This window comes from Eptatretus burgeri, chromosome 1 (genome assembly GCF_056783735.1).
Source record: "Eptatretus burgeri isolate ZD-2024b chromosome 1, Ebu_testis_v1, whole genome shotgun sequence".
Lineage (NCBI taxonomy): Eukaryota > Metazoa > Chordata > Myxini > Myxiniformes > Myxinidae > Eptatretus > Eptatretus burgeri.
In genome coordinates, this window is record NC_140961.1 from 34109786 (window position 1) to 34127592 (window position 17807).

The window sequence follows — 17807 nt, forward strand, 5'->3', positions numbered from 1 at the left end:
GATGATGCAGTCATCTTTGCAGAGACTTTAGATATCCTTTTGGGGGCTCTCGACGTACTGAATGAGGAGTCAGAGCCGCTGGGATTACAGATTTCCTGGGTCAAAACTAAGATCCAGGCTTTCAATGACATCTTGGATGCTGCTGTCCTGTCTACTTGTTTGCGGCAAGGATGTTGAGGTCACGGAGAGATTCACTTGCCTTGGCAGTGATATTCATGCCTCTGCTGGTTGTGAGTCAGAGGTCAACAGACGTCTGGGTCGGGCCTGGGGTCATGGATTCACTGGATAATGGGGTGTGGCGCTGCCCGTACCTGTGCGGGAGAACGAAAGTTCCAGTCTTCAGGTCCTTGGTGCTTCCAGGGATCTGAGACAGAGACTTCATTCCTGTGGTACCAGGTCTCTTCGGAGAATCCTTGGCTATCAATGGTCGGACTTTGTGTCCAACGAGTGGTTGCTGAGAGAGACTTAAATGAGAATTGTTTCCTGCATAGTCTGTGAGTGTCAGCTGCGGCTGTATGGACATGTGGCTCGTTTTCCTGACGCTGATCCTGCTCACCAGATTCTCTCAGCAAGGGAGACTCGTGAGTGGAGGAGGCCAATGGGCCGACCACGTGCCTCGTGGTTGCAGCAGGTTGATCGGCATCTCAAGGAGATGGGGATGGGCAGGCATCTGCCTGTAGGGGGATGGTCAGACGGAGTCCCTTGGAGTACCAGCGGAAAGTGGACGCAGAGACGTGCTGCTCTGGCATATGCTCCCACAGCTGACCTGATCTATATTGTGACGTCCACGGGACTTGAACGGTCCCGCCAACGTAGAATGAACCGAAACGATGGAGGCGGTTTATTTTTTATAACCCAAAGATGGCGGTTTTAATCGCTCTACCGCAAACGGGACGAGGAAGGTGGCACGAGTCGCTTTCACTGAGTTAATAACGTTTATTTCTCTAACCAGAAATAATAAGACTCGGCAAGAGGAGGGATCCGGGGCGATTCGACGGGATGGTGGTGTCGGTTCGGGCGTGGGGAAAACACAAACAATTCCAATGGATATACAAATCTCAAACCCTCTAAGGCGCCAGGTACACACACACACACACACACACACACACACACACACACACACACACACACACACACACACACACACACACACACACACACACACACACACACACACACACACACACACCGTAGCTGGTCCTGGTGGTCAGGCTGGCCCGTGGTGTAAACGCAACAGTCCCTGGATTGGCGTCGGACGAGCTGGCGTTGCGCTCGTCAGGGGCAGGAGACACCGTGGTGCTGTCGACCTCCTGGTCCTGGCCCAAGTCCGCTCACAGCCGCCAGGGAACCAGTTCTGGCGCCAAGTTGCGAGCAGGAGAGGGAGGCAGGTCCGCCCGCCATTCGACCCCGTACTCCGAGCCAGCAGAACCCCAGAGCCAACCGAGGTGAGGCACGAGGCACAGCAAGGCCACGAGACAGGATGAATCCAGGATCGAATCAGTGCAACAAAACAGCACGCTCCAAGCACAACAGCCTCCACCAAAACGGTTTTTCTTTACCGATCTTCTTCCTCCTACCCCTTTTCCCTGAACAGAACCTTTTTATCCTCGAGTCCTGTCACTTCCAATCGAGCCGTTTTATTGGCCCTCCGCCGTCACCTTCCGCCAATCGTGATCACGGGGCGGAGCCATCCGCAGCACTGTCCTGTGACGTCACGGCAAGCCTCCAGGGAATACTAACAAGATTTACGCAGACACACTTACCCTATCCCGTCTCCCTTTCTAATTACGTGACAATTATCATTTCCCCCTTAAAGAAATGGACATTTATTCGACAACTTATCACCACTGAATTGCTACTTATCGAGATCCTGGTACAACTCGAACAGCATGGCATACCTAATTAAACATCCTAATTACCCTTTGAATGCATACCCCCCCTCAAACGTAACAATATATATATATATATATATATATATATATATATATATATATATATATATATATATATATATATATATATATATATATATATATATATATATATATATATATATATATATATATATATATATATATATATATACAGACTACCAATTTCAAAGTCGTGAAAAAAGGCCCTTTCCAGGGAACAAGTAATGAGTCAGCAACTTCAGCTGTTCTGCAGCAAGGGAAGTAAATTAAGCCTTGAAAGTTGAGGCAAATAATTCCAACAGGTGTACCAACTTTTGTTGATTAGTTACAAACCCTTTGTCTGTTTCAAAGCAGTGTTGGAATAGACTGTGGTGCTCCACCCTCTGAATCATTATTTGGACAATATTGCACTGCAGGAAGTAGTGTATTGCTATCATAATGGTGAAAAAAAGACAATTAACAAAGGAAGACAGAAAGACCATTATAACCCTTAAAAGTGTAGGTCTTTCCTTTCGAGAAATTGCAAAGGAGCCAAGGTGTCAGTGAGTACAGTTTCCTCCACCATCAAAAGGCACTTGGAAACTGGAGGAAACTCTGACAGGAAGAGGTCTGGCAGACCCAAAGCCACAACATAACCAGAAGACAAGTTTCTGAGAATCAACAGCTTGCGTGATCGGCAGCTCACAGGACAGCAACTTCAAGCACAGCTTCATACTGGTCGAAGGAAGTCTCAGTTTCAACCGTGAAGAGAAGGCTTTGACCTGCAGGTTTGACAGGTGGAGTGTCAGTAAGAAAGCCATTGCTAAGATGGCAAAATAAGAAAAAGAGGCTTGCCTGGACCATGAAGCATCGCCAGTGGACAACTGAAAACTGGAAGAAGGTATTACGGACCGATGAATCAAAATTTGAAATCTTCGGTTCATCACGCAGGGTTTTTGTACACCGTCGAGTTGACGAAAGGATGGTTCCTCAGTGTGTGACACCAAATGTCAAACATGGAGGAGGAAGCGTGATGAACTGGGGCTCTTTTGCTGGATCCAGAGTCGGCGACTGATACAGAGTGACTGGCACCCTGAACCAAAAGAGCTCCCACAGCATTTTGCTTCGCTATGCAATACCCTCTGGTCTACGCCTAGTTGGTCAGGGGTTCATCCTCCAGCAAGGTAATGACGCAAAACATACCTCAGGCTATGTCAGAATTACCTGAGAAGAAAAGAGCAAGGCAGTGGACGTCAAATCATGGAATGGCCAGCACAGTCTCTAGACTTAAACCCCATCGAGCTGGTTGGGGATGAACTGGACAGAAGGGTGAAAGCAAAATAACCTCCAAGTGCAACACATTTGTGGGAATTTCTGCAACAGTTTTGGGAAGAACTTTCCGAACAATATTTGATTTTCATTGCAGAAAGAATGCCACAAGTATGTTCGGCTGTTTTATCTGCAAAAGGTGGTGACTCTGATGAGTCAAAAATTTAGATTAAATTTTGTTCAACAAAACGAACGTTATTAAAAACACTTCACCTCCACGTTATTAAAAACACCTCACCGCCACGTTATTAAAAACACCTCACTGCCACATTATTAACAAGAGCGCAAGTGAGCACAATATACGCCCGAACAAGAAGGTATTGTTCCGAATCTACGCCCGCCCGGCATGCGAACGACCAGTTTAGCCAATGGCAGCCGCACGCCCACCGGACGAGCCGAGCAATTCAGTCGTGACTTCCCAGAACAACGCCGAGAACCAGTCACGGGTGTGCCTTCAACGCACACCACGGCCCAGTCCGTATTCTACCTGCGCGCGACAGGGTCAATCGCCGAATATCAATATACCGAAGTATTCGCGCGGGTAACCTACCGAGGGAACGTACCTCGGCGAAGGCCTGTTTGGACACGAACCGCTTAAGCGGTTATTTTCCGTTCTGGGATAACCGAGCGGGTATTATCGCCAGACGTCGCTGGACCCGATTCTATTTATCGGTGTTCAAAGGTCAGGTCAGGTATGGGAGCATGTGCCAGAACAGCGCGTCGCTGCGTCCACTTTCCGCCGGTACTCCAGGGGCCTCCGTCTGGCCATCCCCCAGGCAGATGCCAGGCCCATCCCCATCTCCTTGAGATGATGGTCAACCTGTTGCAACCATGAGGCACGTGGTTGGCCCACTGGCCTCCTCCACTCATGAGGCTCCCTCGCTGAGAGAATCTGGTGAGCAGGATCAGCATCAGGAAAACGAGCCACATGTCCATACAGCCGCAACTGACGCTCACGGACTATGCAGGTAACAAATCTCATCAGAGTCTCTCTCAGCAACCGCTCGTTGGACACAAAATCCGACCAGCGATAGCCAAGGATTCTCCGAAGAGACCTGCTACCAAAGGAATTAAGTCTCCGTCTCAGATCCTTGGTCAGAGTCCAAGTCTCGCACCCATAGAGCAAGACTGGAAGTACCAAGGACCTGAAGACTCGGACTTTCGTCCTCCCGCACAGGTCCCGGCAGCGCCACACCCCATGATCCAGTGAATCCATGACTCCCCAGGCCCGACCCAGACGTCTATTGACCTCTGACTCGCAGCCAGCAGAGACATGAATATCACTGCCAAGGTAAGTGAATCTCAAGGTAAGAGTTGGTGTTCAAAAACCAACTCGTATTCCGAAAGCAAGATAACAGTTCAATTTGGGGGAAAAGGACACGAGAAACGGGTTAACATTCACACAAGCACATTTATTATTTTACACAGATGCACATATTCAGCCATGCAATCAATGGGGGAAGGGGACAAGACACGAGCAAGGTAAAGCACTACGACCGTCTATGATTTACCATATACATTCACTTTACAACAATTCTACTTGAAAGACTCAGTGTCACAACATTCACTCAAAAGAAAAGCAAAGAAAAGACCCCCTCAAAGACAAGGGAGTCAGACTGGGCCCGTGGGCCTTTATAACGTGGGGCCTTGGTGACCGAAAGGGCCCCACGAGACCGTTGCAGGTTACCTGCACCCTCGTGGTGCCTTGATGGGGTGAGTCGCGACGTCCCGTCCCCACGGCAGCTTGCACAGCTGCGGTTGAGCTCGGGCCTCGCCAAGCGGCAGGCGAGCTCTCTCCGGCTCTCCCCACACGCATGCGCAGGTTCGCGCGACACAGCAACGCTGCGCCTCCAGCCCGCGTGTCCTTCGCGACGCCCGGACCTCCACCGACCGACCGATCCAAGCTCCTGACTCGGACACGAGCCCAGATCTCCACGCAGCTCCGGCAGAAGTAGCACGGCTCCTTCCGCGGCGTCCAGCGGCAGCAACACCAGCGACGACAGAGAGATTCAGCAACGACCGAGAGAGATTCTCCTCAGCACAACTCCAGAGAGAGATTCTCCTCAGCACAACTCCAGAGAGAGAGAACGAACGCTCCGTGCGCGCTTTTTATTACCCACGCTCCGCCCCTCCGCTCTCGCCCCGCCCTCCTTCCAGAAAATGCGGGAACCTTCTCGAAGGAAGCGTTTTCCCGCCAAATCGGGGACGCTCCCTCGCCGCTGTATTTGTCTTCTTCCACACGCCGGGTGGAATTCACCGTGGAGACGCCATTCGTCCGGAGGAGGGGGGAACGGGGGCCGCCTGCTTTCCCTCGACGAAGGCAAGGCCTCTGGCAACCGTGTGCCGAGGTGGAAACGCGGTGGTGTGGTTTTGAGGGTTGTGGTTAAGGTGGTTGTGTGAAGCGGTTGGCCCAAAATAACGATAGTAAAGAAAAACGGCTAACTCAAAGATCACAACCCGGGTGACACGAATAATTCCCATGAAACAACGGTGACGAAATCTAACTGAACACGGACTTATCGGCATAACTAACTAAGGACCTATATGGTGTTCTGTGAATTTCCACAGAGCCGTAACAGTAAATACAGAATTGCGCTACGACATGGAAAACGGCAACCACTTGAGATGACGAACGTATGTCGCGACACACCGTCTCCACAGTCTGTACCTATGTACCAAATATGAAACGTGAAAGTTGAAAACTTTGGGAGTTAGAGTGCGGACAGGAACAGACGGACGGACGACCGGTATCACATAATACGCCCCGATATATATATATATATATATATATATATATATATATATATATATATATATATATATATATATATATATATATATATATATATATATATATATATATATATATATATATATATATACACACACACACACATCTTCTTCCTCTTTCTGCTTGCTCCCGTTAGGGGTCGCCACAGCGGACCAACCGTCTCCATTTCGCTCCATCCTCCACATCTTCCATTGACACTCCAACCACCCGCATGTCCGCCCTCACCGCATTACCACTGCCATTTCCATTCTTTTTGCAAACTCTACCACCATTTGCCCTTCCACATTTCTCTTGTTGAGACCGTACCTCCCCATCACCTCCTCATCCTCTTTATTCCCTTCCCCAACATGTCCATTGAAATCTGCTCCAATCACCACTCTTTCATCCTTGGATACACTCTCCACCACTTCATCTAACTCACTCCAGAAATCTTCTTTATATTCCATCTCACACCCCATATGTGGGGCATATGCACTGATGACATTCATCATCACCCCTTCAATTTCCAACTTCACACTCATCACTCGGTCAGACACCCTCCTCACCTCCAATACCCTCTTGACATGATCTTCCTTCAGGATTATCCCGACACCATTTCTCCTCCCATCCACACCATGGTAGAACAGTTTGAAACCACCTCCAATGCTCCTCGCCTTACTCCCCATCCACTTGGTCTCTTGTACACACAGTATGTCCACCTTTCTTCTCTCCATCATATCAGCCAACTCTCGCCCTTTGCCAGTCATCGTCCCAACATTCAGAGTTCCAACTCTCACCTCCACACTTCTACCCTTCCCCCTCTCCCACTGCCTCTGGACTCGCCTTCCCCGTCTCCTTCGCCCAGCAGTAGCACAATTTCCACTGGTACCCTGCTGACCACCGGTACCGGTGGCGGTCGTTGGTAACCCGGGCCTCGACCGATCCGGTATGGAAATTCGTTTTGTTGTCCGCATAATGATTTGGCATCGGTTTTTACGCCGGATGCCCTTCGTGACGCAACCCTGGTCGCCTCTTACGACACACAGGGATATGGTACACCTATTCTAACCGAGGCATACACCGGACCCAGTACAACTGGTGCTCATTTCGCCGACCTCGGAAGGATGGCAGGCTGAGTCAACCCCCTGGTGTTTTCGACTTGGTTTTTTATATATATATATATATATATATATATATATATATATATATACACATTATATATATATATATATATATATATATATATATATATATATATATATATATATATATATATATATATATATATATATATATATATATATATACACATTATATATATATATATATATATATATATATATATATATATATATATATATATATATATACATATATATATACATATATATATACATATACAAACGTATATTAATTCAGTGTCCCAACGGGGCTTGAACTCAGGACCTCTTGGGTCCCAAGCCACTGCCCATACCACTGCGCCAACACCAGGCTCATACATATACACATATACACACATATATGCCATTTCCATTCTTTTTGCAAACTCTACCACCATTTGCCCTTCCACATTTCTCTTAATATACACATATATACACATACATAAATATACACATATACACACATATATGTATATATATATATATATATATATATATATATATATATATATATATATATATATATATATATATATACATACATATATATTTACATACATATACATATAGATACATACACACATATACACATATATATATATATATACACATACATATATATATATATATATATATATATATATATATATATATATATATATATATATATATATATATATATATACACATACATATATATATATATATATATATATATATATACACATACATATATATATATATATATATATATATATACACATACATATATATATATATATATATATATACACATACATATATATATATATATATATATATATACACATACATATATATATATATATATATATATATATATACACATACATATATATATATATATATATATACACATACATATATATATATATATATATATATATATATATATATATATATATATATATATATATATACATATATACATATCGGGCGTATAAAAACACCTCACCACAACATGATTAAAAACACCTGACGGCACATTATTAAAAACAACTCACCGCCACATTATTAAAAACACCTCACCTCAACATTATTAAAAACACCTCACCGCCACGTTAATAAAAACAACTCACCTCGACGTTATTTAAAACACCTCACAGCCACGTTATTAAAAACTACTCAACGCCACGTTATTAAAACCAACTCACCTCCACGTTATTAAAACACCTAACCGCCACATTATTTAAAACACCTCACCACCACATTATTAAAAAAACTCACCACCACGTTATTAACAACACCTCACCAACACGTTATTAAAAACAACTCGCCGCCACGTTATTAAAAACAACTCTCCTCCACATTATTAAAAACACCTCACCACCACGTTATTAAAAACACCTCACCGCCACGTTATTCAAAACACCTCACTGCCACGTTATTAAAAATACCTCAACACCACGTTATTCAAAACAACTCAACACCACATTATTCAAACAACTCACCTCCACGTTATTAGAAACAACTCACCGCCACGTTATTAAAAACAACTCACTGCCACGTTATTAAAAACAACTCACCTCCACGTTATGAGAAACAACTCACCGCCACGTTATTAAAAACAACTCACCTCCACGTTATTAGAAACAACTCATCGCCACATTATTCAAAACACCTCACAGGCACGTTATTAAAAACACCTCACCGACACGTTATTAAAAAAACCTCAACACCACATTATTCAAAACAACTCACCTCCACGTTATTAGAAACAACTCACCGCCACGTTATTAAAAACAACTCACAGCCACGTTATTAAAAACAACTCACCGCCACTTTATTAAAAACAACTCACCGCCACGTTATTAAAAACAACTCACCTCCACGTTATTAGAAACAACTCACCGCCATGTTATTAAAAACAACTCACCGCCACGTTATTAGAAACAACTCACCTCCACGTTATTAGAAACAACTCACCGCCACGTTATTAAAAACAACTCACCGCCATGTTATTAAAAACACACCGCCGCGTTATTAAAAACAACTCACCTGCATGTTATGAGAAACAACTCACAGCCACGTTATTAAAAACAACTCACTTCCACATTATTAGAAACAACTCATCGCCACGTTATTCAAAACACCTCACCGCCACGTTATTAAAAACAACTCACCTCCACGTTATTAGAAACAACTCATCGCCATGTTATTAAAAACAACTCACCTCCACGTTATTAAAAACAACTCACCTCCACGTTATTAGAAACACCTCACCAACACGTTATTAAAAACAACTCGCCGCCACGTTATTAAAAACAACTCACTGCCACGTTATTAAAAACAACTCACCTCCACGTTATTAGAAACAACTCATCGCCACGTTATTCAAAACACCTCACAGCCACATTATTAAAAACACCTCACCGCCACGTTATTAAAAACACCTCAACACCACATTATTCAAAACAACTCACCTCCACGTTATTAGAAACAACTCACCGCCACGTTATTAAAAACAACTCACCTCCACGTTATTAGAAACAACTCACCGCCATGTTATTAAAAACAACACCTCCACGTTATTAGAAACAACTCACCGCCATGTTATTAAAAACAACACCTCCACGTTATTAGAAACAACTCACCGCCACGTTATTAAAAACAACTCACCGCCATGTTATTAAAAACACACCGCCGCGTTATTAAAAACAACTCACCTGCACGTTATTAAAAACACCTCCCCTCCACATTATTAAAAACACCTCACCACCATGTAACCGCCACGTTATTAAAACCACCTCACCACCACGTAACCGCAATGTTATTAAAAATATCTCACCTCCATGTAATTCAAAACAACTCCTGCTGCGCTATTCAAAACACCTCACTACACTTTGCGAAAGAGACAGGCTAGCTTTAACTGAGGATAATTATGTGAGTTGCCATATTGTCATCATTTACACCAAGCAGAAGTCAAGCATTTATTTTGCAAATGTTTGTGTAATATTCATAAGCAATCGAATATGAAGATTTAAGGTCAACCCCCCCCCCCCTTAGGACATACACACATGAAAGGTGGGTGCATCACTGAAGTTTTTGTATGATTTCACAAAACTTTGAGGGAGTAGCTCAGTGATAACACAGGATAGGACAACACAGAGACTGCACAGATATGCATATAGATATTGACACTTGCAGGGGTGCCCGGCTTTGCCAAGCAACACCAGGTCCCTCCTCCCGCCCCTCCCTCCTCTGGCCCCTTCCCCTCCCTCCTCTTTCACTCTTATTTCTTATTTCACCCTTGTGAAAAACTCTTATTTCACCCTTGAGAGTTATGGCGTTAGCTGAGCAGTAAATTACCTTGAAATCGATGTATAGGTTGTGTTTCTGCTATTTTCGGTTTTTGAATCATTATAGCGATTTGCACTTTTTTTTTTTGTATACCTTGGTCGAGGCTCGTATTGGAGCAAACACACAACTCACAGCAAGGAGGCATGAGACAAGAGGGGCGGGAGTGGAAGGGACAAAACAGTGGGGAACAGACACATTACGTGAACTGTGTAAGGGAGAGGGATGGGGATGGGACGGGGAACATGGCGAAGAGAAGATGGACATTTCAGGGACTTTCAGGAAGGAAAGCAGGAGAAATGAAGGAAGTGGGCTTGGGTGGATTATCGGGGGGAGAAAAGATCGAGGATTTGGATGGGGGAAGATAAGAGGTGGTGGTGAACAGCTGTTTTGAAAGCCTGGAGGGAAGAATGGGAAAGAATAGAGTGAGGAAGTTTATTCCAAAGGCGGGAAAAAAGAGGAATGAAAGAGTGAAGATGAGCAGTGATTCGTGATTTTGGTAGTTTTACCAGAAGGGGGTTGTTGGCGGACCTTGAGCACCCTGTGGAAATGTGGTGGGGACAAATCGCAGAGAGAGCAGGGGGGCAAGGCTGGAGAGGAGTCGGTAGAAGACAGAAAGACCACCGACCAACCTGCGGTGATTGAGTGAGAGGCCCAAAGACTCAGCTTCATTGCGGGAGATGCCGATGATCTTAAATGCCCTGGTTTCGACAGCGTGAAGCCGAGAAAGGTGGGAGGCAGGAGCACCAGCCCAGAGGGGAGAGCAGTACTCCATCAGGCTACGGACAAAAGCTTTGTAAGTGGTCAGGAGCTCAAGAGGGCCGAGGAAGGACTTAGCACGACGGAGGATTCCCAGTCGGCGACTGGCTTTTGAGGCGAGGTTGGAAATATGACTTTCCCAGGAAAGGTCATGGCAGATAGTGAGACCTAGAAGCTTGAAAGAAAAGACTTCTTCCAGAGGATTGTTGAGAAAGTGGATGGGGGGGTTTTGTAAACGGTCCTTTCGAAGAGACATAGTGAGAGTGTGAGATTTGTCTGGATTGAAAGACATGTTCCACGTGTTGGACCAGTTTGTGATTTTATCCAGATCTGCAGCGAGCGAAGAAGCTGCTGCTTGCCGGTCTGAGGGATGACAGATTGACAGATGACAGAGATTTGAGGTCACATAACTCCTCCTTTGCCAATCTTACCAATTGTAACGTCATAATTAAGTTATTTTACACATCTGATCCCATATTTGACAATCGGAGCTCACCAAATCCCTCATTCCATCCCTCCTGCTGCCTCCAGACTCCCACTGCATCCCCTGATGAGTGGAGGTTGGCTTTGGGGCTTCCTACCCTCTGGGGGCATGTACAGTGCAAAAATGCAAGTTATCTCCACAGATGACTTGTAATGCCCTCTGCCTATTATTGCAAAACAACTCACCTTCCCTTCCCCTCCCTCCTCTGGCCCATTCCCCTCCCTCCTCTGGCCCATTCCCCTCCCTCCTCTGGCACCTTCCCCTCCCTCCTCTGGCACCTTCCCCTCCCTCCTCTGGCACCTTCCCCTCCCTCCTCTGGCACCTTCCCCTCCCTCCTCTGGCACCTTCCCCTCCCTCTTCTGGCACCTTCCCCTCCCTCTTCTGGCCCCTTCCCCTCCCTCATTCCATCCCTCCTGCTGCCTCCAGACTCCCACCCCTCCCCCTGCATCCCCTGATGAGTGGAGGTTGGCTTTGGGGCTTCCGACCCTCTGGGGGCATGTACAGTGCAAAAATGCAAGTTATCTCCACAGATGACTTGTAATGCCCTCTGCCTATTATAGCAAAACAACTCACCTTATTATGAGGTGGATGTTGGAGGTTTACATGTTGGTATGTGGTGGCTTGGAGATGGCAGCACATGGGTTGTACAGCAAGCATTGTAGATATGGATCTACCCTCATTTGTAATGGTACAATTGCCCCACCTGTGCCATAACGAGTCCAAAACTCATTTTTTACCCTTTTGACTTGTATCATTTGAATGCTTGGCTGATCTGGCTTTAATCGAAGGAATTTGTTTAATCTGTTCGACTTGTAATTTTCAAATTACAGCTTTTGGGAACTTGTGAAGGCTATAGTTAAAAACACACCAATTGTCCTGATCCCCTGGATCATCATAACTTGATTAAAACAATTATTCAAAATCTGTTTTGTTGTCAGACAATCGCAATGCACTCTCCAAACCACCATATAGGTATACGGATCAAAATCGCTTGTTTTGAATTTTTTGCAGGTTGGGCATTTCGATAAGTTAGCTCAGGCGATAACCTTTTTCATACAAACTCTTATTTCACCCTTGAGAGTTATGTCGTTAGCTGAGCAGTAAATTACCTTTAAATCGATGTACAGGTTGTGTTTCTGCTATTTTCGGTTTTTGAATCATTATAGCGATTTGCACATTTGAGGTCACATAACTCCTCCTTTGCCAATCTTACCAATCGTAACGTCATAATAAAGTTATTTTACACATCTGATCCCATATTTGACAATCAGAGCTCACCAAATCACCAATTATGGAGGTATCAGGTTGAAATCCAAAAACAAATTGGGCAAATTTATAAAGCATTTTATATTTGGAGCTACCCTCGCGAAGATGGCGACAGGTGGTGGCTCATGTTTGCAAGTTATGAATTGTGAGAAAATAACTTTAAAACCCCTAGTAAGGTGCATCGTGGTGAAAACCCCCCCCCCCAAAAAAAAACGTGATCCTACAAAGTTTTGTCACGATTAACCTTGGAAGCACAGAGATGGGTCACAAACAAACAAACATCTTATTCACTTTTATATAGAATATATGTAAAAAAAATTACCCCCGGTTAGGGGTGACGGTCATCTCTGTTTTGACCGTATCACATCGACGATTTTTCCAACTTTGAAGACACGTGACTCGATAACCAGGACACATTTTTAAAAACCGGCCAGACGAAATTTAGATATTGTTCCATATTATCAGAATCCGAAGAAATTTCGAAGATTGGATCACAAACGGCGGAGGAGATAGATTTTGAAAATGGACGATTTCACAACTTTGGAGTGACCTTGACCTTGACCTTCAATCGTGTCAAAAGTCATACCGTCGTGCATCACTCATCGACCCCTACCTACATACCAAGTTTCATCAAGATCGGGCAAATTTTTTTTTGACTGTATCACATCGACGATTTTTCCAACTTTTAAGACACGTGACTCGATAACCAGGACGAATTTCAAAAAAACGGCCCGACCAAATTTAGATATTGTTCCATATTATCAGAATCCGAAGGAATTTCGAAGATCGGATCATAAACGGCGGAGGAGATAGATTTTGAAAATGGACGATTTTGCAACTTTGGAGTGACCTTAACTTTCAATCGGGTCAGAGGTCATACCGTCGTGCATCCCTCATCGACCACTGCCCACACACCAAATATCAAGAAAATCGGAAGAAAAAATGGGGACGTACGTACATCGAGACTGGTTTTATTTGGTCATCTCGTCAGAGATGACCTAAATATATATTATATATCCATAATTTTAAAATATGCATCTTGCTTCGCAGGTCGATCTTTTGGAACAATTTCATACAAACTACTCTTTACGTGTCACCTTAACTTTCTTTCCTCTGCACTTTTTCACTTTGGCCCAATCTCCCAACAGGGTACAAATGTAGCCTCAGGAAGGGCTACAGGGGTGGTGATTGCAACAGGTGTTTCCACTGAAATTGGTAAGATCAGAGATGAGATGGTATCGACAGAGCTGGATAAAACCCCTCTGCAGCAGAAGTTGGATGAGTTTGGTGAGCAATTGTCCAAGGTAAGGGCATGTCCAATTCATCAATGTCCTCATTGTCGATCTCATAAATCACTTCGGTATTTTTATTGCTTTCTCATTACCTCCCACATTTGACCAGGTTATTTCTCTTATCTGCATTGCTGTGTGGTTAATTAACATTGGCCACTTCAACGATCCGGTACATGGTGGCTCTTGGATCCGCGGAGCAATCTACTACTTCAAGATCGCCGTAGCTCTCGCAGTGGCAGCCATTCCAGAGGGCCTGCCAGCTGTGATTACCACATGTCTTGCATTGGGCACCAGGAGAATGGCTAAAAAGAATGCCATCGTCCGTAGCTTGCCATCTGTGGAGACGCTGGGTTGCACATCTGTGATCTGCTCAGACAAGACTGGGACACTGACCACCAACCAGATGTCCGTGTGTCGGGTGAGTTGGAAAAAAGACATATATTAGGGATTTTAAATCTTCAATATAGCACTGATAACCATGTTACTAATTTAAAAAAATAAAGACAAATAAATGTCTGGAAGTGATTTATGGAGGAAGGGGAGGAGATATTCATGAAGAACATGGGAAGACAACAGGAGACAGACAGAGATAAAATCTGCTGCTGTCCTTCTTAGATGTTCATCGTTGACAAGATTGATGGAGATCACTGCTCTCTCAATGAGTTCCACATCACCGGCTCCACTTATGCACCAGAAGGCGAGGTGTAAGTCGATAGATATTTTGATGTACCTTGTTTTCATACGTTTATCTGAATAATCCAATTAACTTTATCCTTTGTCCTGCTTCACCATCATGTCTCCTTCAATTTCACTTTTTCTCAATTGTTAAACCTCCTCCCGGCCTCCACTCTTCTTTTATGTTACCCCCATGCAAAAAAATCAGTGCTCCAATTCTCTCTGTACTTTCTGTCTTCCATCAGATTGTACAATGAAAAACCATGTCGGTGTGGTCAATATGATGGCTTGGTTGAACTGGCCACCATTTGTTCTCTCTGCAACGATTCATCTCTGGATTTCAATGAGGTATGACTACCCATTCCCAAGATTTTCCTTATTCTGTTTCTTTCTTTCCCCTTCTATTGTGAGCCATTTCCTCGGTGATGTAACACACCATGTTGAGCTTTCGTTCTCTTAACTAACTATAAGCGTTGGACTTGGTACAAACGGGCGATGATAAATGTTTGGGGGAAGATGAATGAACATCATGTTATTTTTGGATTTTTCTGTAATTGCAGGCCAAGGGTGTGTATGAGAAGGTTGGAGAAGCAACAGAGACAGCGCTGGTATGCCAGGTGGAAAAGATGAATGTTTTTGATACTCCAACACATGGACTCACCAAAGTTGAAAGAGCGAACGTCTGCAACAACGTGAGTCCTGGATCGATATGAGGATTTTTTAAAATTACAGAACGGTGCAATTGTCCATTTAATCTCTTGTCTCTGCTTTGATATGGTTGTGTCCATGGTTCCTGGGTTATCGGTCACCACAGGTTATAAAACAGCTGATGAAGAAGGAATTCACTTTGGAGTTCTCTCGAGACAGGAAATCAATGTCTGTTTACTGCATCCCAACCAAACCAACAAGGGCAGCTGTCGGTCCCAAAATGTTTGTTAAGGTATCGTTTTTTAAATTATATTTTGCATCACTTTTATAGCAGTAAGTAAATGTTGTTTCACAAAAAGGAAAGCTGTCTAAAAAACAAAGTTATGGGTCAGGTATGGCAGCATGTGCCGGAAGAATGCGTCACCATGTCCACTTTCCGCCAGTACTCCAGGGGCCTCCGTCTGGCCATCCCAAAGTTATGGCATCTCGGTTAATATGTTGTAATAGTGTACAAAACAGAACATTTGAGGTCAACCAAAATAGAATGACTCTGTTCCTTGTGATAAAACAAATGTTTGACCAAGTAGTAGTTTCACCCACAGAATAAACACATCTACAACCACAATCCTAACCCATAACTTCGTTCTCAATTCCAGGGTGCACCAGAGGGTGTCATTGATCGCTGCAGCCATGTGCGTGTGGGGACCACTCGCGTACCGTTGACTGCACCCGTGAAGGACAAGATCTTGAATGTGATCAGAGAGTACGGAACAGGGAAAGACACACTGCGCTGCATTGCACTGGCCACTTCTGACAATCCACCAAAGAAGGAAGAAATGAACCTGGAGGATTCCTCAAAGTTCACCCAGTATGAGGTATGACACTTTGGCATTAAACAGCTCAGAGCAATGTGATTGCACATTATAATGGGTTTCAATGCTCATATCATGCATGACAGTACTCTACTTTGGTTTAAAAAAAAAAATTTAAAAAAAACAGGAAGTTGTCCAAGGTAATGGTCACCTGACTAGTATGAGAGGTATACAAGATATGTTTACCCCTTTTTCTTCTGTTTTTCAACCTCTTTATTGCTCAATAATAGGTCAAATTCTTTAGTTTTTGCTAATAAGCAATTGCCTAACAAAGATAAGACTGTATGATTCATAGTTGCTGCAAACCAAGTCTTGGAATATTTGATGACATGAGCACATAACATCCAACAATAACGTTTCAGTGGACTTGTCCTCTATGCAGGATGCAGTGGTGACCTATTGGTGCAGACATTGGACTAGTATCTTGGAGGTTATGGGTTCAAATCTATCTGAAAGTAACAGTACAAGAGATTTCGATTCTCGGCTTCATGACGTCAAGCTAGTCTCATAAGTGCCACATCACTGTGGGACTGCCGGCAAAAACCGAGGTGGCTGGTTACCAGTGGAAAAATCTGCCTGCCTCCACCTGCTCTTACTCATACATGAAGTGCTCGTCCACTATTCATGGTCGACTCTAAATCCCTTCTCTGGATACGGGGTCATTCTGAATGACTTACCCCTCTTCTCCTGTACTTTCCACTTAAAATTATATAAAAGCTGAAAAAAGCAGTTTCTCCTAATACACGTTTTATCAATATTACGTTAATTTTTACCCTCAATCACTTTAATTTCTCTTTACAACAACCTAATTTTACCTCATCTAATTTATTTGAACACAGATATTGTACGGGTCCACACCATCAACAATAAGCTTCATTCACTCATTGTTGGTCACAAAAAAACCTTGAGGATTTGTACCTTCTCTCATCCTCGAGACCACACTGCATGCATCTCTTTCCATTAGACTGAATACTCCGACAATTAAAGGAGACGTATTAACAAATTACTCACACAGGAATATTTATGTACAAGTATGTCCGTAATCTTCTTCCTTGCACTTTTTCTTCTTACTTTCACCTCAATACACCGCACGCACACACACACACACACACACACACACACACACACACACACACACACACACACACACACACACACACACACACACACACACACACACACACACACACACTTCTTCCAGAAAGTATTCCCACCCCTTGACATTTCCACATCTCGGTGAGTTACAGCATGAAGTTAAAATGGATTAAATAAAACAAGCTCAAATGAGGTAAGATCCTAGTCCTCTTAATGATGTCATAAAAAC

At 43.8% G+C, this 17807-nt stretch overlaps 1 protein-coding gene across 1 annotated transcript in view; it reads left to right on the forward strand.

The window, feature by feature from the left end:
• The window catches only part of LOC147034196 (sarcoplasmic/endoplasmic reticulum calcium ATPase 1-like), a 46675-nt gene that overhangs the window by 20941 nt on the left and 7927 nt on the right, over window positions 1–17807 (forward strand). Inside the window, exons 8-14 of the mRNA XM_085878502.1 lie at window positions 14145–14300; window positions 14398–14706; window positions 14904–14992; window positions 15209–15311; window positions 15524–15655; window positions 15778–15903; window positions 16268–16486. Of these exons, the coding sequence (XP_085734628.1) occupies window positions 14145–14300; window positions 14398–14706; window positions 14904–14992; window positions 15209–15311; window positions 15524–15655; window positions 15778–15903; window positions 16268–16486 (1134 nt within the window). The remainder of the gene's footprint in view (window positions 1–14144; window positions 14301–14397; window positions 14707–14903; window positions 14993–15208; window positions 15312–15523; window positions 15656–15777; window positions 15904–16267; window positions 16487–17807) is intronic.